This window comes from Sorex araneus, chromosome 4 (assembly GCF_027595985.1).
Source record: "Sorex araneus isolate mSorAra2 chromosome 4, mSorAra2.pri, whole genome shotgun sequence".
Lineage (NCBI taxonomy): Eukaryota > Metazoa > Chordata > Mammalia > Eulipotyphla > Soricidae > Sorex > Sorex araneus.
The window spans coordinates 205,087,752-205,111,727 of NC_073305.1; the positions used below are offsets into that span (position 1 = coordinate 205,087,752).

At 45.6% G+C, this 23,976-nt stretch overlaps 1 protein-coding gene across 4 annotated transcripts in view; it reads right to left on the minus strand.

The window, feature by feature from the left end:
• SRCAP (Snf2 related CREBBP activator protein) overlaps window positions 1-23,976 on the minus strand; it is a 44,742-nt gene that overhangs the window by 19,161 nt on the left and 1,605 nt on the right. For 2 of the 4 annotated variants that reach the window (XM_004615882.2, XM_055137249.1), the window contains exons 2-24: window positions 23,799-23,869; window positions 22,631-22,896; window positions 20,988-21,239; window positions 16,804-16,989; window positions 16,432-16,572; window positions 15,119-15,341; window positions 14,729-15,003; window positions 13,862-13,952; window positions 13,656-13,745; window positions 12,593-12,805; window positions 12,155-12,498; window positions 11,885-12,062; window positions 11,130-11,266; window positions 10,608-10,777; window positions 10,295-10,487; window positions 7,504-7,640; window positions 7,228-7,414; window positions 3,072-3,241; window positions 2,432-2,697; window positions 1,931-2,218; window positions 1,139-1,303; window positions 678-863; window positions 199-465 (exon numbers count right to left, since the gene is read on the minus strand). In XM_004615882.2, the coding sequence (XP_004615939.2) occupies window positions 199-465; window positions 678-863; window positions 1,139-1,303; window positions 1,931-2,218; window positions 2,432-2,697; window positions 3,072-3,241; window positions 7,228-7,414; window positions 7,504-7,640; window positions 10,295-10,487; window positions 10,608-10,777; window positions 11,130-11,266; window positions 11,885-12,062; window positions 12,155-12,498; window positions 12,593-12,805; window positions 13,656-13,745; window positions 13,862-13,952; window positions 14,729-15,003; window positions 15,119-15,341; window positions 16,432-16,572; window positions 16,804-16,989; window positions 20,988-21,239; window positions 22,631-22,684 (4,213 nt within the window). In that variant the 5' untranslated portion in view covers window positions 22,685-22,896; window positions 23,799-23,869. The remainder of the gene's footprint in view (window positions 1-198; window positions 466-677; window positions 864-1,138; window positions 1,304-1,930; window positions 2,219-2,431; window positions 2,698-3,071; window positions 3,242-7,227; window positions 7,415-7,503; window positions 7,641-10,294; window positions 10,488-10,607; window positions 10,778-11,129; window positions 11,267-11,884; window positions 12,063-12,154; window positions 12,499-12,592; window positions 12,806-13,655; window positions 13,746-13,861; window positions 13,953-14,728; window positions 15,004-15,118; window positions 15,342-16,431; window positions 16,573-16,803; window positions 16,990-20,987; window positions 21,240-22,630; window positions 22,897-23,798; window positions 23,870-23,976) is intronic. The other 2 variants (XM_055137250.1, XM_055137251.1) reach the window with 2 other exon arrangements.

Consider the following 23,976-nt stretch of genomic DNA (forward strand, 5'->3'; position numbering starts at 1 on the left):
AACACTATAATCCTGTACTATCTCCCAGGGCCCCCCATATCTCTTTTGTTGTTAGGTTAGAGCTCAGGCAGTTCTGCTCTGGGGTCTGCTATAAAATCAGTCAGTATGTTAATTAATGACATTATGGCTAAGAAGCCCTTGGCGTGACCCTATCTCCATTCCTCGAAGTAATTTCTGGCCTTAGCCGACTGGACTCACCACTGACTTCAGGCGAAGGACTGTGAACCAACTTGAGAAGGGGCCTCACCAGAGTGGACGTGGGTATGGAAGCCCGGGCAGCACCCACAGTGGGTGTGGGTAGCCGACCAGGGGTTAACGTGGGCCGTGGAGTCAACACAGCTGGAAGCCCAGAACCTGAAGGCCGAGGTGCTGGAGCCAAAGGAGGAACAGGAGTCAGTCCGTCCCGAGGGGCCTGTCTCACAACAATCTTCACCACGCCTGTATTATTCACCATGGTTGGTGGCACTGCAAGAGGAAGCTACATTGAGGGAAAGGTAGAAAAGAAACAAGAGACCCAAAGGATGGAAGAAGTCCAGGGGCAGGAGAGGGTAGCAGACAAATACTAGAGATAATTGGCAAGGGAAAACAACAGAGGGAAGGCTAGACAGATAGCAGCCCAGAGCATGCCTGAAGGACCAAGGCCAGCAAAGACTAAGTAGGAAGGCCAAGAGCCTCACCCTGGTTAGCAGCAAGCGGAAGGTTGAGGCCAGTAGGGGCAGGGGTGGTGCTGGGGGTCGAAGAAGGCAGCACAGAGACAGGGGTAGGGCCAGGGGTCGGGGCCACGGCCTGGATGAGGGCCACATGGGCAGGCTGGCTGATGAGGTGGTGCTGCCCCCCTGCTGACACCAGGTGCACCACATTCCCTGAGTTAAGGAAAGAGAGAGAGAGAGAAAGAAGCAGCTATCAGCCGAAGGAGGACAGAGGCAAAGGCAAGAGAAAAGGTAAAGAAACAGAGGGGATGACTTCTCTAAATGCCTAAAATGCTATTTTTATAAAGAACCCATCCAATTTTTCCCCTTGGCCCCACCCACCCAAAGCTAGGAAAAGAAACATAAAAGCTGACATCTGAAAAAAGCCACAAAACAAGGGACTGAGGAAGAGGAGGAAAAAGGCAGGACAGGGGGTGGGTTTTACCTACTTTGCAGCGGGCGGGGTTGCCCCACAGCAAGCTGGCGCACCTGGGCACCAGTCAAAGTCAGCTTGTTGCCCTGGATTTGGAAGGTGAGAGGTTTGCTTCCCCCTGCACTAGCCACTGGACGTTGTGCCAGTGAGGCCAACTGCCCGATGCTGACCACTTCACCTGCTACAAAGAAAGGACTCATGTAAAAGGACTCATGATTCATTCTGCTAAATGCCACAAATCTCTTTTCTTCCGTAACTTCCTCCCAGTTTACCTGGCGTGAACACTCTCAATCTTTTTTTTTTTTTTCCTCTTTGGGTCACACCCAGCAGCGCACAGGGGTTACTCCTGGCTCTGCACTCAGGAATTACTCCTGGCAGTGCTGGGGGACCATATGGGATGCTGGGAATCGAACCCAGGTCGGCCGCATGCAAGGCAAACGCCCTACCCGCTGTGCTATCGCTCCAGCCCAAACACACTCAATCTTGACCTTTTGGCATGCTATCCACTGTGTACTTGGCAAACTCCTTTACATCCTGAGAAGAGTCTGGCACCATAATCACCAACTCTTCTAGACTATCCTTTCACCCCAATTTCTACCATCAGACTTACCACTCATCTGTTACCTCCCCGAGACTGAACTTCATGAGAGCTATTAGTTGATTATGAACTACCAATGTATGATAAAATAGCTAATAGATGCGAGTTGCTTGTATTAATATAGTCACATTCTCCAACTTTTTCTCCAGCTCTGCGGCTTAAATTTCTCAATTTCAATTCCCAAACCCTCACAGACCCCCGGGGACTCACAGGGGAGGCGAGCTTGCATATCAGGAGACAGGATGAGGCGCTGAGGTGCAGGACCTGGAGCTGGCACTGCCGTGCTGGGTGCCGTGACTGTGGTGGTAGATGTGGTAGTGGCAGGGGCAGCTGGGAAGGTGTATCCTGGTGGCACTGTCAGGGGTTTCAATAGGCTAGAGGAGCCCGGGGGCGGGGCAGGGCTCAAACGAACAGGGGCGGGTGGGGCGGGTTTCAGGGACAAGGTTGGTGTGGGAGGTCGTGAGGTCCCACTCAAGACCCCTAGAGGGGATGGCAACACTGTGGACACAAAACAAACACCTGTCAAACATCCAACTAGAGCCTTAGTCTGTTCTCAAAAGCATCCACCCTCCCTTCCAGCAACTCCAACACCACATTCATCTTCATTCCAGTTCCTTCAACACTTCTATTTCAGTAATTATTAATTCCCAACCTAAAAAATATGCCTCGTGCCCCCCCCACCCTCAGTATCTTAGCTCCCTTGCAACTCACCCTGGGGTAAAGATCCACTGTTTGGCTGCAGTGGGGGTAATAGAACTGGGCCAGGGGGCCGGGATGCCGGAATAAGTGGGGGCCCAATAGGCGAAGCCGACACCATCAGTGGTGCTGGCAGTACTGGAGGAGTTGGGCCAGGGGTGGGTTGGGCTGAGAGCTCAGGGCCTGGAGGAGGTCGGACTGGTACAGGGCCCACAGCAGTTCGTGGGCTGTTCACCACCACTACTGTCCGGCCTTCTTGCTTGGGCACTGGCTGCAGCATCCTTTGAGGAAAAAACAAGGCAGGAGGGGTGGTTTGAGAGGCAGCAAAAATAGGGAGTAGGAGTGAAAAAAGATCAAGAATGGGGAAGATGAGGCAGGAAGACAGATTATAAAAGCAAAGGGGGAAAAGTGAAATACCCAAAGAGGGGGAAAAATTTGGTAACCAACAGCACCAAAGAGAAAGGAGAAATAATGTCTACTTGCTCCACCCCCCCATTTTCTGAGTATTCTGTCCCCCAATCCCTTCGCAGTGCCACACATTTAACTCATATAAACATCAGCCTTATTTCAATTCTTTATTTTCCACCCCAAGTCCTATCAATACACTATAGCTTCATTATCTAGGAACCCACCCCTAATTTTTTAGCCTTGTTACCTGTTGACTTTCATCTTGACTGGCTTGGGCCGGGGTGGGGGGTCAGGAGCAGTAGCGACTTCTAATAGTACCCGGCGGGAGAGGCGGTGCCGGGGCAGAAATGTGTCTGCCTCATACCTAGAGACACGACCCTCTAGGCCAATAAGATCAAACTGACCCATGTCTATTCGCTGTAACAAGAGGAAAACACATACACCGTAAGTACAGGGGCTAAGACATGGTTCAGTGAGTAATAAAAGTATCAATGTGATTACTTCTTGGGTAGATAGAAAAAACAGTAAAATACCAAAGAAAATTGTTACATATAAAATATGTAAACCACAGGATAGGGCAGCATTTACAAATGATGTATGTATATGCTATAGTATTAAGCATCCAGCATAAAAATAACTCCTCCAACTCAACAACAAAATAACCCAACTTTAGGCAGGCAAGGGGCAAGAAAGATAGCTCTACAGGTCAGAGCGCAGGTTTGGCATGCAAGAGCTCCAGGTTTAATCCTCAATACCATAAAGTTCTCAAAGAACTGTAGTATATGGATCCCTCAAAAAGTACAGGGGCGAGAGATGTGGTTCAGTGAATAGAAAGCATCTCTCCCATCACAACACCTTGGGTTTAATCCCTTGGGACTATCAATTCAGGAAGAAAAGTGTGAGGGGCTGGGGAAACAGTACAAGGGGTTGGAGTACAGTTTTACATGCAATTGTCCTGAGTTTGAAGTACCACTGGGAGTTGGGGCCAGAGCAACATTATAGTGGGTTGAGCAATGGCCTTGTACACAACCCAGGATCAGCACCCCACACGGTCCCCTAAGCCCCCTAGAAGTGATCCCTGAGAGCAGTCAGAAGTAAACCCTTAGTACTGCTGGGTATGGTCCAAAACAAAATACTAAGTACCATCAGGAGTGAGCCCAGAATACTGAGCTGTGGGGCTGGAGCGACAGCACAGAGGGTAGGGCATTTGCCTTGCACACAGCCGACCAGTGTTCCCAGCATTCCAGATGGTCCCCCGAGCACTGCCAGGAGTAATTCCTGAGTGCATGATCCAAGAGTAACCCCTGTGCATTGCCGGGTGTGACCCAAATAGGGAAAAAATACTGAACTGTGAGTAATCAAGAACCACTGGGTGTGGTTCAAATACATAGTGTGGGGGTCAGGGAGAGGGGTGTATGGTCTTTATCAGCAAGGACCTGAGTTCAAATGCCAGTACCGCATGACCCCAGAGCACTGCTAGGAGAACCTGAGAGCACCACTAGGCACAGATAACTTCACATCCTCAGGCTCCACAGGTCTTAGCAAGAACTGCATGACTCATAGGGCTGGAGCAATAGCACAGCGGGTAGGGCATTTGCCTTGCACGTGGCCAACCTGGGTTCGATTCCCAGCATCCTGTATGCTCCCCTGAGCATTGCCAGGAATAAATCCTGAGTGTACAATCAGGAGTAACCCCTGTGCATCGCTGGGTGTGACCCAAAAAGGAAAAAAAAAAAAAAAAGAACTGCATGATCCAGTTGGCAAGGTACAACCTGAAGTGGTCATTCTGTCTCAAAAAAAAAAAAAAAAAAAAAAAAAACCAGCTTACAAAGTACCTCAAGGAGGCCAGAGTATAAGTATGGCAGATAAGGCATTTGCCTAGTGTGCAGGTGACCCAAGTGACCCAAGGTTCAATCCCAAGTGTGCCACATGGTCCCTACCAGGAGTGATCCCTGAACGCAGAGCTAGGAAGAAGCCAGGTGCTATATTGAGCACCACAAGGTATAGCACCCTCCCACCCCCACACGAGTAACTTTAATAACATTTAACTCCCTCCAAACCTAATAACAGGGTCTGAAAAGACAACTCAAAGAGCTATCTCACCATGTTTTTCAAGCAGGAATCCCAAATTCGATCCTCAACACCTCATGGTCCTCTAAGCACTGAGCCAGTTAATAATTCAGACCAAAATAAAAACAAAACTAGTCACCCCCGATATCTTGGGGAACTGGCTTCAGGATCCCCATCCCTGAGAAAATTCAAATGCTCAAGTATCTTTAGGTCTGTCCTTCATATCTGTGGGTTCTATATATATTCATGAGTGAACCCACCATACAGAACCCGCTGAAAAACATCCATGTATAAGTGAGTCAACCATACATTTGTAATGTACATAAGTTATAGTATAAATGACTATCATTGAGATATAGTAAGAAAATTCTTTTTTTTTTTTTTGCTTTTTGGGTCACACCTGGCAATGCAGAGGGGTCATTCCTGGCTCATGCACTCAGGAATTACCCCTGGCGGTGCTCAGGGGACCATGTGGGATGCTGGGATTCGAACCCGGGTTGGCCGCATGCAAGGCAAACGCCCTATCCGCTGTGCTATCGCTCCAGCCCCAGTAAAAAAATTCTTAACATGGATGAATCTTAAAGACGTTAAACTGAGTAGAGTACTACCTGGTTATTTTGGGTTACACCCAACAATGCTCAAGGGTTAATACTGGCTCTGCACTCAGGAAGCATTCCTGGTGGTGCTCAGAGGACCATAAAAGGATGCCAGGAAGTGAACCAGAGTCTACAACGAACCGCAGTCTGCCGCATGTGAGGCAAGCATCCTATCCACAATGTTACCTCCCTGGCCCTGAATATAGATTTGAGAGAAAAATTCTGCCTTGTAAATATAAAGAGAAAAAAGTAGTAAGTATAGTGGCCATCAAGGGCTGGGAATGAGAATGGAGAGTTAGTAATTTTTTATATTTGTTTTGGGGCCATACCAGTTGGTGCTCAGGGCTCTGTGTTCCAAGATCAATCCTACTGGTGCCTAAGTCTTGGGGATCAAACCCAGTTGGCCATGTACAAAACAAGCATCCTACCCACTGTACAATCTCTACTTCCCAATAGTTAGGAGTTAATGGTTATGGGGGCTGCAGTGATAGCACAGCAGGTAGGGTGTTTGCCTTGCACGCAACCAACCGAAATTCAATTCCTCTGCCCCTCTCAGAGAGCCCGGCAAGCTACCTAGAGTATCTCACCCGCACAGCAGAGCCCGGCAAGCTACCCGTGGTGTATTCGATACGCCAAGAACAGTAACAACAAGTCTCACAATGGAGATATTACTGATGCCCACTCGAGCAAATCGATGAGCAACGGGATGACAGTGATACAGTGAATGGTTATGGAGTTTGAGTCTGTTAATATAAAAAAAGTCCTGAATGGGTTAGAGAGAGTACAGCAGGTAGGGAGCTCACTGTGGCCGCCCTAGGTTTGATTCCTTGGCATCCCACGTGGTCCCCTAAGCACCTCCAGGAGAGATCCCCGAGTACAATGCCAAGAATAAGCCCTGAGCACCACCAGATGTGGGCCCTGTACCCTTATATATATAGCTATATATACATACAACATTTGTTATAGATACTCATCATAATAAATACATATATGTTTATACATAAAACATTTGTTATGGGTATTTGCTATAATAAAAACAGTAATTTGGGACCAAAACCTGGGAATATGAAAAACATAATAATAGTTTTTTTGTTTGGTTTTTTTTTTTTTTTTTTTTGGTTTTTGAGTCACACCAGGCAATACTCAGAGGGCTGTTCTAAGCTACTGCAGTGGGGACACTCCTGGTGGTAATAAGGAAACCATGAGGTACCAGGAATTGAACCCAGGCCTTCAGCCACATGCTTTGCACAGCCCACTGAACTATCTTTTCAGCTCTCAAGTATTTTTAACATGCCAGGCATTTCCAAAATTAATTAATTCTCACATACTATAGAAGGTCTTATAAACTTTATGTTTAAGGGTATGCAAACTCAGGATCAGCGAATAATAATTAACTTGGCTAGATATCCACAAAGTAAGGATAGTGCTGTTATAAAGACAAATGAGAATGTTGGGGCTGGAGAGATAGCACAGCGGGTAGGGTGTTTGCCTTGCACGCGGCCGACCCGGGTTCAAATCCCAGCACCCCATATGGTCCTCTGAGCACGGCCAGGGGTGATTCCTGAGTGCAGAGCCAGGAGTAACCCCTGTGCATCACCAGGTGTGACCCAAAAAAGCAAAAAAAAAAAAAAAAGTAAAAAAGAAGTAAGACAAATGAGAATGCAAAAGGAAAGACCCTAGTCTAAAGGAGACAGAGGATTAGACTTACGCCAATAACCTTGCAGGTGACTCACTTACCTGAAGCGGGTGGACATCCGTGGCCCTTAGCACCAGAGAGGCGGTGCTAAAGCAGATGCCTGGGGTGATGAAAGGGGAAGTAACAGGTCGAGGGTCAAACAAGTTTGGATGATTGCAGACTTTTCGGAGCTGCATCAAAATGTTGATGACACTCATGAAATGGCCAGTGGCTAGCGTCTCCTTTGTTCTGGGAGAAAGGAAAAATAAATGGGGTAACCAGACTTGTACTCCCATCTTGAGTGCCCCAGGGCCAACCCACCCTCAGTCCTTCCTTACGTGGTCTGTGCCATGAAGTCATCATAAAGACAGCGTTGGCGCTTGGAGAGGCGACAGCGTATAACATGTTCATACTTTTTAGGCATCTGTTTCTCAACATCCACCTTAACTCTCCGGAGCAAAAAAGGCCGCAAAACCTAAAAGTAAATAAGCAGGAGGCTGACAGTGGGGAATGGGGTAGATCTAACACAAACGCTATACATTAGACCCTTAGATTGGGCCTTAGTCCCAAGGTGAACTAAGCACTGGTTTAGCCCATTTAGTCACTACTTATGGAGCCATGTAGCACCTCAGGAACTAATCACACAAAGATTAGTAAGATATAAGCCATCCTTTTCAAGGCATTTACTGTCTTCTGAAGACCAAAGACAAAAGGATGATACCAGAGGAAGTGATGAAGCACTGAAGTCAGAGCAACTATGCAGAAGAGATAACTTGAACCACATTTCAAGCTTCAAGTTTACTAAGATTGGGACCAGAATATTAGCATAGTGAGTGGAGTGCTTGACTTGCATGCAGACAACCCAAGTTCGATCCCTGGCACCCCAATATGGTTCCCAGAGGACCACCAGGAGTGACCCCTGAGTTCAGAGCCTGGAGAAAGACCTGAACATGAGATTACTAACATAAAATCAATAGAAACTGAAAACAAAAACCACTGCAATAACAGCACCACAAAAAGTAAAAGGCTAATCTGAGACCTCAGAAGGTAAAATCTGAAGTTAGCAAGCTGACAAGAAAATAATGAAAGATGGGAGATAAAATGAAGAAAAAAGAAGCCAAAGAAACAATAGAGGGGATAGGACTCTCCTATGTTGGACTTCTCAGGCAAACACAAGCCACAAACAAGCAAGTGGAAAAGTTTAAGAAATCTCTGAGATAGGGTCAGTTGTTTGCAAGGCAAGTATCTTAGTCATTGTACTATCTCTCCAGCCCACTCCATGGAATACATTACAGGGGGGAAAATTGCTTTCAGTGTTCACAATTCAAGACAACTTCAATAATGAAAATAAAAAACTATTAAATAAAAAAAAGAAGAAATCTGAGATAATGCTATATACATATGTGTACATATACACACATACACATATATATATATCAAATAAGACTATAGATAGATATATAGGTCAATCAGAGTGTATGCTTTCCATGCAGAAATCCAGTTTAATCATCAGCACTTCATGACACACATGGCCAGGACACATTGTTGGGAGTCCCAAGCACCAAGCCTAGAGTAGCCCTTGAGCACTGGCAAATGTGTCTCCAAAACAAAACAAACAAAAAAATCCAACCAAGAGATTTAAAATATATGTAAGGGTTGAAGAAATTGGCTCAAAGGGCTGGCGCAAGTCCTGGAGTTCAAGCCCAAGCTTTAATTCCCAGTACAGCAAGGTTGCCCAAGCACCACCAAAAGTAGCCGCCTCACCAAAGCACTGTCAGGTATGACCCAGAAACAACTACAAAAAGAAAACTCAAAGACTGTTTATTCACAATATTTGACTACATTATAAAAATCACCACAGGGCCAGGGATAACTCAGTGGTAGGGCACTTTGCATATGTGAGGCCCTGGGTTTGATAGGGGGGGTGGGAGAGACATGGACAGGAATCAACATCTTAAGGTTCTGAGCTATGTAAGCCTAAAATACATAAATCGAGTGACAAAAAAAGGTATAAATCAGGTCCAGAGCTGGAGTATATGTTTTGCAAGCAAGAGGCCTGGGTTCGATCCAAGCACCACCACCAGGAATCACTCCCAAGCACTGCTGGGTAGTGATGTACAATTATTTAGAAATTGAAAAATAAAAAATAGGGGCCAAAAGGCCAGAGGAATAGTGCATCAGGTAGAGCGCTTGCCTTGCATATGGTCAACCCGGATTCCATCCCTGGCATCTGATATAGTTCCCCAAATACCACCTGGAGAAATTCTTGAATGTAGAGCCATGAGTGACCCTTGAGCACTGCTGGATGTGGCCCCAATACACACATACACAAAAACAATAGGAGTGAGAGTGATAGTACAGCAGGTAAAGGTGCTTGCCTTGTACAAGGCCAACTGGATTTAATCCCGTGTACCTCATACGGTTCCCTGAGCCCTGTCAGAAGTGATCCCTAAGCTCAGTGCCAAGACAAAGTCCTGAGAACCCTTAAATATGGCCCCATAAACCGAAATAAATTAAATACCTTTTTAAAAAATAAAGATCAGAATGCAGGATATTACTTTTGGGGATGAGGGAATATAAATAAAAGCTAAACAAAAGGATCAAAAAACAAGATGCCACAGGTAAAGAGAAATCAAAGTAGAGAATAATCATTCTAGGGTAGCACCTATATACTAAAACTAAAAGCAAAGAGTAGCACAGCTACTGTACATGGACCACAAATTCATAAAACACTCCACATTAGAAAAATATAATAAGGAAGTAGGAGCCAGTGGGCAGGACACTTGCTTTCCATGTGACCTGGTTCAATCCCCAGCACCCCATATGGTCCCCTGAGCCCCAACAGGAGTGATCTCTGAAACAGGAATCCTGGATTAAACCCCAAGCACTGCCAGGTATGGCTGGGAAACAAACAACAACAACAAAAAATAGCGTTCATCTATTCAGAGAACATGTAAAATGATGACTAAGATGCATCGATTTGGCAACAGGCTGGGTATTATAATACAACAGCCTTACAACTCAGCACATTCAACCTATCATGGAGTTTCCTTTCCCTAGGATTTTTGGGTATAGCCCCTTTTACTTCCTCCAATCCAAACTGCCTTGAAAAACTGATATAAGCCCTACCTTGTGGAGGCGTTTGACTAAACCTTCATTATACTCTTGGCTGCCTTCAATCATGCCAGTTAGGGGGTTAGAGAACCATTCTTTGAACTCGCGATGAGACTGGAAGACATGGGGCATCAAAAAATGCATCAGGGACCACAGCTCCATGAGGCTGTTCTGCAACGGAGTTCCTGTTAGGAGCAGGCGCCTCTGGCTGTAAGTGGAGGAAATTAGGAAAGATGGTCAATGTAAGTCCCCAACCTTTCTAGGAACCCACCCTCCAAATCAAGTTGATTCTTCCATCATCTTCCATAATCCACATCTCCGTCTTTACCTGTTGAAGTTGAGCAGTGATTGCCAGCGTTGTGACTTGAAATTCTTAATGTTTTGAGCCTCATCCAGAATAAGATAGCGCCAGTTCTTTCGACGAAAGGCCTGGTGGTCCTGCAGCACCAACTTGTAAGATGTGATACACACATGGAAGGCATTGGGCTTGGTCCAGCCCTGAGTATCAAGAGAAAATAGCAGAAATGAAAAGAAAGGCAGGGCCAAGGAGAGATGTGCAAAAGTCCTCAAGACACAAGCAGCAGGTTGAAAGGGAAAAAAAAATTCACAAGAGCAGAATGAAGCCAACAGGAAGTTAATTGAAAGGACTTTTCTTTTTTAAATTCTGGGCCACATCTGGCTGTGCTCAGGAATTACTCCTGGCAGTGCACAGGGGACCAGATGGGATGCTGAGGATAGAACACAGGTCGGCCACTGCAAGGCAAGGGCCTACCTGCTGTACTATTGCTCCAACCCAGAAAGGACATTTTTAAAAGAGGGGCTTGAGATGTAATCACTTGGAGGAGCAAACCTGCCGCTTGAGTTTCCTCTCCTTCTGAGCTCCATAGTAAGTGAGGATTTTAAAGCTGGGACACCAACGTTTCAGCTCCATCTCCCAGTTCAACATCACACTGGTGGGGACAATGATCAAATGAGGACCCCAGTTACCTGTTCAGCAAGAAAATGAAAAGGAAACATAAAATTTGGGGTTATGGAGGCTCAGAAGTAACTCTGACCACTGTGTCTTAATGGTTTGTCTTCAAATCCTATACTGTCTCTATACAGGTCCTATATCAACAAAGCTACTGAGACAGCAAAGAAAGTGTTTTGCCACATTGCAGTTACCACTTAAGTGTTTCACCACATTAAGTTACCATTAAACAGCTACCCAGGGCCCAAGAAGATAGCTCAAAGGGTAGATTACATGTGGCTTTGCAGGTGGAAATTCTGAATTTCGCCCCCAGTAGCGTATGTTCCCCCAGAACCAACCAGTGGTCCCCAAAGTATCACTGGATGTTGCTCAATTTTTTTTTTTTTTTTTTTTTGCTTTTTAGGTCAGACCTGGCAATGCACAGGGGTCACTCCTGGCTCTGCACTCAGGAATTATCCCTGGCGGTGCTCAGGGGACCATATGGGATGCTGGGAATCGAACCCGGGTCGGCCGCGTGCTAGGCAAACACCCTCCCCGCTGTGCTATCACTCCAGCCCCAATGTTGCTCAAAATTTAAAAACACTTTCCCAAGGCGTAGCCAAGAAAGCCCAAAAGTAAGTGTTTGGTCTAGTTACCTTTCTCACAGGCCAAGTGGGCAAGCAGGGAGATGGTCTGAATCGTCTTGCCTAACCCCATTTCATCAGCAAGAATGCCATTAAGCTTCTTCTCATACATGGTAACCAGCCAATCCAACCCAATGTGTTGGTACTCCCGAAGCTGGCCTCGCAAGAGGAGAGGAATAGGCGTCTTTACCTGGCAGAAGGAGAGGTATTATGATGGAACTGAAATGTGTCACTGAGAAACAAGAAAGATATGAGAAACTAGAATTTGGGACACAGAAATACCTGGGTAGTTGCCAAAGTGTAACCCTTAGGCTGAAGACTTTCAGCTGCAGCAGCGATGTCAGTAATTTCTTTCTTAGGGCCTAGAGAACTGGGGGGTCCTGGGGTAGGAGGACCACTGCCCCCATCTGCTTCACTCTGCTCTTCATCACGGGCAAGCAAGTACTCAACCCCACAGTCGTCATCATCATCATCATCATCATCTTCTTCTTCTTCTTCATCTGCTGAGCTCTGTGACTGCGACTCCTCAGATTCATCAGACTCAGACTCCTCTGATGGTGAACTACTTGTTTCATCATCCTCTGAATGCTCATCTTCTTCATCCTCACTTGGTTCCTCACCAGAATCTGAAACGAAACAACCGAAAGTTGGATGCTCACCATACTTGGTCCAGTGGCTGCCCCTCCCAGCCCCCCATCACCTTCCCAGCTACTTAGTCACCTGACTGACTGCTACTATCCTCTTGAGGAGCTTCTTCAGCTTCTATAGTCCCTTCTGGATCACAGTCAAAGCTGTTAGCCTCAACCTCCTCCTCCTCTTCCTCCTCCTCCTCCTCCTCATCATCATCGTCACTACTCCCAGAATCTGGGACAGAGGCATCAGAAGCGTAAGCTCCGGCATACTGCTGCAGCAGCTCCTCCATAGACAGTTCACCTGGAGCAGAAATAATGGACATGCTTTTTGGTTGTTCAGAAGAGGAGGCCCGAATCATGCCAGTTCATTTGACTTTGCTTCCCTCCAGACACTACCAGGTCATGGTCTGAAGGTAGGCCTACAGTTTACTCTCAGTACCAGTCAATAAAGTCAAGTCCCCTAAGTTAAGTGTGCTCTAACTATAAGTGGACTGCATTCTGCTAGAAAGGACATGACCAAACTGACAAACCAACTTCTCCACTGAAGTCTCACACCACATCACACACATTCTATTTTTTTTTTTTTTTTTGCTTTTTGGGTCACACCTGGCGATGCACAAGGGTCACTCCTGGCTCTGCACTCAGGAATTACCCCTGGCGGTGCTCAGGGGACCATATGGGATGCTGGGAATCGAACCCGGGTCGGCCGCGTGCAAGGCAAACGCCCTACCCGCTGTGCTATCACTCCAGCCCCACACACTCTATTTATAATTAATCCATTTATCATTATACCTAGAGTTCTTTCAGGAGTGATAAAAGTATCCTATTCTAACATAGCAGTTAGGGAACAGGGCTTACGTGTGCCTGACCTGGGTTCAATCCCAGCACAGGATGCCCCAAAGCACTGCTGGGTGCTACCCTAGAGGACTCCAGCACCACCAGTTTCCCAGGTATCCCAGCATTGCAGGGCCTAAGCAGCATCTTCAGGTCCATGCACTGAGTCAACAACCAAAAATTGGCAATTCTCCCTCAATTCTCCCCCCCCAACCCCAATACCTTATTACCTTATTCATCGTTTTATCCCTGGCATTCTACATAGAAAAAAAAAATACCTAACAGATGTGCTCAGTAAAGTATCTAGTAAATGTCACCTTCTCGAGCCAACTCGCTCAGCTCCATGGCATGATCAACATCCCCTTCCAATTGCTCTTCAGCTGCTATCGTATCTTCTTCATCCTCCGCTAGCAAAAAGAATGAAGACAATCAACAGAGACAGAGGAACAAGACTGAGCAAAAGGAAGAGTATTTAGATAACTCAAGGGCTACAGGGCAACAGGATCAAGAGAATAGGCCTGACCTTCATCCTCATTGGCGGTAAATTCTTCGTCATCTTCATCTGGTTGCCAAGGCCGCTTATTGCACTGGGTGACAGACGGGGTTTTTTTAACCTGTATGACAAAGTATAAGAACGGAAAGGGCCTAAGGTTTCAACAGCACAAGAAAAGCATGCTGCTGAGTAAGACAGCAAAGAACAATCTCTCTCTCCCACTGAGTGACAGCTGCACAGCACAATCCCAGGGCAAGGTTTCAATCAAGGGTTTTTCTCTTAGCACTATCAAATCCTAGCCTACCTCGGAGAGAACCTGTGCTGCTTAACACAGAGCACGACACCCTTCCTTTCCCCCCCGCAAAATTCCACCACCACCATGTGGAGAACAGACGAACTGGATGCCGAAGAAACTTTCAAGTTAACTTACCATCTTAGCCACAAACCTCCAAAACTACTCCTAAAAGATTATTACCATCATTCACAGAGCAGTCAACACCAAAGTAATTTTTTCTTTTCCCTTCCTGTCTTTTGGCAGACACACAGCTGGGCTCAGACTTCCTGTCTGTGTTCATTTCTGATGGTGCTCAAAGGATACCCCAGGGATCGAACCCAGGTTGGGTGTTTGCTTGCAAGGCAAGCACCTTACCCACTATAGTGTCTCTCCAGTCCCAGAATAATTTTTCAACGTCAAATAGAGATTTTTCAAGAGTTCTGTATGTTCATCCACTGTTGTATGAGAAACTGCCATCTCCGCCTACAATTTTCCCCAAACCCTGATTCTTGCGATTCCATCCCCAAATTATTACCTCCAACACTAAAGACCACAATTCAGTCCTTAAACCTCTCCTCTCTGCTCCTATTCTGAGCCTTCCCTCCACACCTTTCTGCCCATACCTTCAACACCTGAGAGGAATCTTCTTCAGTTTCTTCAGGCCCATCTCGAGTATCACTATCATGAGATGACGGGGTCCTTGAGGGACTGGAAGGCCCTCCTAGAAGCTGTGGGGGGAGGGAACGGAGTAGCTCCTCCAATGGCAGTTCTCCCTCATGTCGAAGTAGCTCAATCTCACGCCTCTGGGTCTCTGCATCATTGCCTTCCTGTTGTTCTTCAACCTCAATCGTCTCCTCATCATCCTCTTCCTCCTCCTCCTGGGGCTGGAAGTCCCCATCTATAGCAGGAGAACAAGGTCACAAAGTCCACGGGGCCCTGCAAGCCACAGGGTGGGTTTTCAGCTCTGGAAAGGGTACACGAGGAAGAGTAACAGAGCCAAAGAGGACACACACCTTCATCATCCAGTCGGGAAACAGGGGGCGGAGGACTAGAGGCAGCTGAGGAAGAGCCAAGGCAAGGAGAAGACCCAGCTTTGCTGGAGGCTAGAGGCTGGTTGAGGCTCTGAGATAGAAGGTCTGAGTACTTCTCAGTTTGCCCCACAATGAAGTCTAGATGCAGATCCAGAGCTTTTTTGCGCTTTTCTTCAAGCCGAGACTGTTGCTTAAATTGCACCACCTGCCACAAGCAAGAAACCAAAATAGTGTTTATTCATGTACTTATTTGCCTCTCATTTAGAGGAGGAAGGCCCTAAGCTGGCCTTTCTGGATAAAGAACTGGATATAATTAAAGGTTCTTCTGACATAATTCAAAAGGGAATACATGTGAGAGAACAAGTAAGTGAGCTTCCAGTAGAGGGAAATGAGTACATAAGAAATACACTTGAATCTGAATCTTTTTTAATGCAGGGTGGAGGGTTGTTTTTCTGATTTTGAACTACGTCTGGCAGCACTAGAAGGAATCAAACCTGGCTTTTGCATGCAAATTATATGCTCTAATCCACTGAGTGATCTCTGCACCCTCTGAATCTGTCTTAATTTAAAGAATAAGTACGTGTTCTTTATGTGGAAATAAGAATAGCATTTCTAGATCAGGAAAAGTATGTACAGTATGTACATATGGTAAATAGCAATACATGTACTAAAGATAAAATATCCAAAGTGGAAAAGAGAAGGACAAACTGGTAGGAGATAAAATATAGGCAGAAAAATAAAAAGAAGAAAATATAGACAGAAGTTTGAGAAACAATTTTAAGTTAAAAGAAAATCTGGTAACATTTAAACAAGTAAATAGCTTAGATAAGTTTTAGAAAAAGTGTAACAGGGGCTGGAGAAGTGGAACAGCAAGAGGGACATTTTCCTTCCACACAACTGACCCACATTTGATCCCCAGTACCACAAAGGGTACCACCAGGAGTATCCCTAAATGTAGAGCCAAGAACAAACCTTGAGCACCTCCAGGTGTGGCCCAAAACCAAAAACAACTAAGGAAAAAGAGACAGAAGACTGTGGGGTCAGGCAGGTGTCAAGTAGTCTAATACACAATTCCCAAAGGCAGTGTCCACTGTATTTGTTTTCCACTGTATTCCTTTCTTCTTCATAATAGTGCTTCAAAGGCCTAACTCATAATAAAAATTAAAGCTGTTAAATAATAGAATTGTTAAAGCTACGACATTCACTCCTACACATATAAGTTTTAATCATTCATTTTATCATACTATTTGCCAACCAAATCCTAAGTATCTCCACTTCCAGTCCCTGCTTCCTACCTTCTCCACATTGCTCCAGAACTGCCTAACATCTTTAGCCATGGTGGAAGCGATTCGACGCAACTTGGCCTGCTCCTCCCTCCGAGCCCGTTCTTCTTTCTGTCGTTGCTCCTCATGGTGTCGAATCACCATGCGCACCACCTGCAGAAATGAGCAACCAGCACGAAAACACAAGGTCAGAACCCTGTGACTTCCCTAAGCCCAAAGCAAAGAAAATAATCACGGTCAAGAAACGTAGGAAGCCAGAGCTTGCCTCTCGAGACTACAGCCAGTACTACAGCAACCTTGTACTTTGTAACCAACCATCCATAAAGGGGAAAAGCAAACCGAAAAACAGAAGGTAGGCTTAAGGAAAGTGAAGGGCTTGCTTACCTTACGGGCCACACCCCGTTTCCAACGGCGCTCCTGTGCAAAGTCAGCAGAGAGCCACTGCATCTCCTCACACAGATAGTCCCAGTGGCCCTTGGGGCGGGGAGGCTCTGGCACTTTAGGCAGCCTCTTCAGCGACCAGAAACCCTCCTTCCGTAGTTCAGCAATTCGAGTCTCAATTTCAGCCTCCTAACGAAAGAAAGTGAAGTAAATCAAATTACTCTACCAGGCCAGGATGAATTTATAAGCATTGACTGACTATATATTGATACTAACTAAACTAGTTTTCTTTTCTTTTTTTTTTTTTTTGCTTTTTGGGTCACACCTGGCGATGCACAGGGGTTACTCCTGGCTCTGCACTCAGGAATTACCCCTGGCCATGCTCAGGGGACCATATGGGATGCTGGGATTTGAACCCGGGTCGGCTGCATGCAAGGCAAACGCCCTACCCGCTGTGCTATCTCTCCAGCCCCACTAAACTAGTTTTATGTCCACATCCTGATACTCTAAGTATTACAAAGTGAATTTAAAAAAATGACCCAGGGCTGGGCATATAGCTCAAAGATAGACCCTTTCTACCACGTTTGAGGCTCTTATTTGACCTGACACTAAAATGTAAATAAATAAGGAAAGTCCTCATGTATATTTGTTAATTCTTTGGTACTGAACTCAAAAGGTCTAAGTTTATACTTTCATGTGAGATGCCTGGGTTCAATCCCCGGCATTGCTTGGTCCCCCCCAAAACTACCAGGAATGACACACAGGGTGTAGTTCAAAAACAATAAATTAACAAATTAAAAATAAGCAAGCAATGTAACCAGTCAAATATGCAAGCACCACTGTCTTATGTGCAATAATCTCTCCCTGCCCCCAATACGAGCACAACTAAATGTGCAAGCACCAAAGCCAGGTATGTCAGTATGGAAATGATAAGAGGTAGGAATTATAAATAGATCTAATGACTCCAAATAACAGTCAACACTTTTTATTATTTCCCACAATCTCCACGTGAAGTACATAAAAAAGACTTAGGAAAACATTTCCAAAGAAGTGCTTCTTAGAGAAGCAAGGAGCACATGCTTCCTTATATACTCTACTTACAGAGGACCTTCATCCTTCATTATTCAAAGAGCATATTCACAAGGCTGGAGCAAAAATACAACAAGTAGAGTGCTTGCCTTGCTTGCCGATGAATTCAAAACTCCAGGTTTGATCCCTGAAATCCCACGGTCACCCAAGCACTCCAGGAGGGATCCCGGAATGCAGAACCAGGAGTAAACCCTGAGCACTGCCGTATGTGGCATAAAAACTGGGGGTGGGGGGGTTGGGGGGTGGGCCAACCAAAACCAGAGAGAGATAGGACAGAGGGGAAAGGGCTTGCCTTGCCTTGCATGCATCTAATGAAGGTTAGATCTCTGGCACCCCATGTGGTCTTCCCAACCCACCAGGTGTGATTCCTGAGTGCAAAGCCAGGAGTAAGCCCTGACCTAAGCACAGTCAGATGTGGGCCCCCTCAAAAGAAATAAAAAACTCATGACAGGGTCAAGGAGATAGCACTGAAATATAGGATATGTATTTTGCAAGTGGGAAGACAGTTTCTATTTTGTTTTGGGCCACACCCAGTGGAGCTTGGGTCCTGAGGCCAATTCCATTGGTCCTCAACCTGCGCAAGCTGCTGTTTGGTGCTTGGCCTGGTAATGAAGTTCTGTCCAGCAGAGCTGGGAGTCATCTGACAATGTGTCTGTGTTGGAATGTGTGTGTGTGTGGGGGGACACGACAACTGAACTCAATCTTGAATATCCTAAGCACTGGGGGCAGGGGATGGTAGGACCTTTTTGGGTCACACCTGGCTATACTCAGGTCACACCTGGTTACTCCTGGCTCTGTACTCAGGATCACTCCTGGCAGTACTTGATGGACCATACGGGATGCCAGGGATTAAACCTGGGTCCACCATATGCAAGGCAGGCGCCTTACCCACTGTATTATCTCTCTGGCCCAGTATTTGTATTTTTAATGTGATGCTCATGGTTCAAGAACTTTTACAGGCTCTGGGATAGAAACCAGTAAATGAGTCTTAATCTTTACACATATTACTTAAAACACATATTTCCTCCTAAAATTTAAATCTTACAATATTATACCCATTCTTAGGATCCGAGTTTTGAAATTCAAGTGACTTATTCAAGATCATACATGCTAGGGGGCCCTTGTATTAAAATGCTAGCCCAACTGGCCAAAAATCACCAGCAGAGCCCCTCCCAAACACCAACATAAAAGCATACAAATCAAACATTTGCTGACAATGAATCATGAAGAAAACTGATCTTTAAAACTAGTTTGGGGAGAGGAGTCTGGGCCACACCCAGTGGCACTCAGAGGCTACTCCTGGTTCTGTACTCAGAAGTGAACCCTGATGATTCCAGGGATCAAAGAAGAACTGAGTGAACACAAATGCCTTGCCTTATCCCTATACTATCTCCCTGGCCCCTAAGACTAATTTGGACAAGTGGGGCGAGTTGGGTCATGCCTAGTAGTACCTAGAGGCTATTCTAATCTCTGCTCAGAAGTGAGCCCTGGAACCATAGCAGGTGCTGGGGACCAAACCAGTGTTGGCTGCATGAAAAGCAAGGGCCTTACCTCGTATACTTTCTCTCTGACCCCTAAAAAATAATTTTAAGCTTTTTTGTAGGGTCAGAGAGAGAACTCAATAGGCTAGAGCACACACTTTGCATTACTGAAAGCCCATGTTTGACGTCAGGTAATACATGATCCTCCAAGCAACACCAGGTATAATACAAATAAATATTTTTGTGGGGTCAGAGAGCTGGTACAGCATGGCCAACCTGGGCTTGATCCCTAGTACCCCATTTGATTCCCCAAACCCACCAAGAGTAATCCCTGAGTGCTGAGTCAGGAGTAAGAGCACCGCCGAATATGGACCCAAATCCAAAACCCAATCCCTTACCTCCCCACAAAATAATTTTTCTTTTTGGTGACACCCAGTTACACGAGCAACCAAAAGATTAAGGGACTAAATCAGTTTCCCAAAGTGGGAGAAGCTGGCTCCCCCCAGCCAGTGCTGGTAGAGTCGGGGAGCTGGGAGCGGTAGCAGCCTCAGATGCAAGTGAGGGCTACTTTGTTCATTTCAAGAAGGCTTGCTGGGGCTGGAGTGATAGCACAGCAGGTTAGGCGTTTGCCTTGCACGAGACCCCCGGGTATCGCTGGGTGTGACCCAAGAATAAAAATAATAAGTAATAAAGAAGGCTTGCTCTTCAAGCCCCTGTTCTCCCTGGAACATGTTACCTTGCATGTCTCTTTGCTTCTTGGAGAATGCTCTCTCTTAAAGACATATATCCCCTCTTTTCTCTCATATCTTTTTTCCTCTTTGGTTTTGAGGTCACGCCCAACAATGCCTAGGGGGTTACTCCTGACTAAGGAATCATTCCTGGTGGTGCTCAGGAGACCACAGGGGATGCTGGGGATCAAACCCCTGTTGTTCGCATGCAAACAAGAACCGTATCTGCCATATTATCTCTCCAGCCCCTCTCACATTTTCCTAAGCAAGTTTCATTCAATAAAAACTTTCTTTGAAAAGGAAAAGAAAGCAAACAAGCAGGCAGATTTCTAGTGGTATGAGGAAGGAGTAGCACTGTAGCACTGTCATCCCGTTGTTCATCGATTTGCTCAAGCAGGCACCAGTAACGTCTCCATTGTGAGACTTGTTACTGTTTTGGCATATCAAATACGCTATGGAGTATGCTAAGTAAATCTTTTCCCAAAAAGGGGACTTTAAGCTAAGTTGGGAAACTCTATAAACCTATTGATAAGTAAACCATCACCACGCTGGCAATCCTCAAATACAGACTCAGGAGTACTGTACTAAGCATTGTGGATATGACCCAGAAATAAAATAAATAAGTCACATCTGCCTACTTGGGTTGGGCATAGGGTACAGGGAGTAATTTACTTGCCTAGCATGCAGCCTATCCAAGTTTGATCCCTAGCTCCACATATGGTGCCCGAGCACAAGAACAGCACCAGGAGTAGTCCTGAGCACTGTTAGGTGGGCCCCAAATCAATGTCTTTAATTTAAAAACTAAACTTGTGCCAAGGAAAGAAAATATCACCACGGAACACAGAAGTTTAAGGAAGAAAATATCTTCACAGGCCATCCCAATACATACATGTTTGGCCTGCTCTGCAATCTCAGCATGGCTCTTCTCCCATTTGGGACCTCTGTTGGCCAAGTCAGCAGCTTGGGGTAGACTGAGCCCCTCCAAGGGCACGGTGGCACCATCGGGGGGGCCTGGAGGTCCATCCAGAGAGGAATCTTGAGCTATATGCTGGGGGGAAATGCCACCTGCCCCACTAGAGGCTGGAGAACTAGATGAGGCAGGGGACACTGGATTGCTGCCTGTCATGCCGTCCGACACCATCTAGAAAATGGAAGATATGTAATATAAATGCTTAGCACTGCACCAACAATCTTTTTTTTTTCTTTTTGGGTCACACCCAGCGATGCTCAGGGGTCACTCCTGGCTCTGCACTCAGGAATTACCCCTGATGGTGCTCAGGGGACCATATGGGATGCTGGGAATCAAACCCAGGTCGGCCGCGTGCAAGGCAAACGCCCTACTTGCTATGTTATCACTCCAGCCCCTGCACCAATAATCTTAAATACATTGGTTCTTTCCCAATAAAATCTCTGTAATAAGGCATCAACCTAGTTTTAATGCACACAGCATTTATAATCAAGTCTTAGTAAGGTGTTCAAGATCACAGAACCAAGCTTGCATTCAACAGGACTCAGGACTCAGCCTAACATTTAAAACACAAGCCCAAATTTCAATGACCCTTTCAAAATCACAAAGATTTCATTCACATAAATTCTTACCTTTCCCTCTTTTTCAAAGCATGGGAAATTAATTGCTATAAATAAATCTCCATTACTACCCAATTCATCACACAAACACATAAATCTCAAAATAACTTAAATTTCTCTACATTCATGACCAGTCTAGGTAGTTTTATTCAATGGGAAAGTAGGGCAAACATTGTCTTTAAACACTCACTCACCACTTTACAAGATACTAACTACACAATCCATTAAGTGGAGAACAAAGTTCTACTTGAATGCTGATAATAAATAAACACAGTAATGTCACATAGTATGCCTCACAGCAGAGAACATCACAAATTCTCCCACCTACTTAGAAAAACTACAAATACCAAATCAATACCTATCAAATGCCTACCTAAGTAAACCTACATCTGTTTAGTTTCAAAACTTTTCTAGGCTGGAGGGATAGAACAGTATGACACTTGCCTTGTATGGGGTCAACCCAGGTTCTATCCCCGGCACTCCATATGGCCCCCCGAACTCTCTGAGTGCAGAGTCAGGCATATACCCTGAGTGCCACCCGGTATGGCCCAAAAACAATTTCTTTCACTCCCTGAATTTCCTTGATATGAGAAAAGAATAATACCACACCCACCACAGAGCTTATTTCATATCCATCCAGGAAAAAAAAAAAATCCACACACAACAACCTTGAGCTATTCTTAAAACACCTGGTCCAAAACTCTATTTCCAAAGTATCCTAACAAGGAGTTTAAAAACCTTGAGATATAATACTATGATCGAGTATACCAATACCCAACAACAACAAAAAGAATGCCCAATAAGCTTGACCATACATTTAAACACCAAAAACTCTCCAAACTCTGCTATACAGGTAATAATAATCAAAGAAATGTAGCTAAAACCTATGTTTATTTTGTCTCAGAACCAACAGTTCACAGAACGGGAACCTCTCTGCTTTCAAACCTGTGTCTGTAGGATTGGGAGCTGAGGGTGAGCAGGGGAGGGACTGCTCTGCATGGTCCCACTCCCAGGCTCCTCTTTGGATGCCTGAAGAATGACTGGGTCGTTGTCACCACTGCTACTGGCAGAGGGGCTGGCGGTGTCCGGCTGCAGGGCATGCTGGGAGCTGGCCTCATTCTGGGCCACCGGCCACCGGGACCCGCCTTCCAGGGCCCGGGGCCCACTAGGGCGTCCCAGCCTCCGCTCAGGTCCACGGGTCTCTGAAGCACCTAAAATATGGTGGAATAGAGTGAAAAATAAAAGGGGGGGAGGAGGGGAATGTTTAATAATCTTTTAAAAACACAATACGAGAGAAACATTTAAAAAGATTATTGCAGTCACTGTACTCTACCTTTAGGTTTTTGATCACACCAAGCAGTGCTTGAGAACTATCCTTTCTATGCTCAGGAATCACTCAGTGGTGCTAGGGGACCATGTGGAGCCAATGATCAAACCAGGTCTGCCTCCTTACTCAGCATATGCTCAGATGATGAGCAGAGCTCCCTCCAGGCTTGAATCAACATTTCTTAAACTTCTATGTGTATCACACACATTACTATGGGATCTGAAGTGATAATATGGGAATTATCACTTGCCTGGCATATTCCAGCCCAGTTTGATCAGCAGCACCATATACAATCCCCTGAGCACCAGGAAGTGACCCTGGAGTACTGAGCCAAAAGCAAGCCCTGAGCACAGCCAGGTGTGACAGCCCCCCTCCCCCACGCAAAATACACATCTGCTTTACATGTTCTTGCTAGATGTGTCCGATAGTCTTCACATTAATCTTATTAACCAAGTTTTTTACTCCACAAAATGTCTTCGTTCCATTTACTGAAAACAGAATCATGCAGGCAAGATTAGTGACCTAACATTTTACTAATCTCATTTTATGTTAGGAAACCAGGACAAAGACCACATGCCTTACAGGAGATCACACAGGAAGTGATAAGGACTTAAAGCTAGGTAGTCTAATGCCAAATCCACAAAAAACATGTGACTCTCCTTAGAAGATCCAAGGTGATCAGATCTTTCTCAATCCTTAATGCCAACACTGACCAATAATTTTTCTCATTTTCTCAAACATGTCTTCCATTAGCACCAGTTCACACGACGGTATTTGAAGTCTCACCTGTGTGAGCTGAGACCACAACTCCTGTGAAAGTCTGTACTTCCACGGTGCCGCCGTAATGAGAATCACACCTGAAAGAGAAGAGAAACAGCAGTGAGGAAGCAGTCTACATTCACCAATGCCTTCTTTACACCAGCTTTTGAGAGTTTTCAAATATACCCAAATGCTTTTGAAAGTT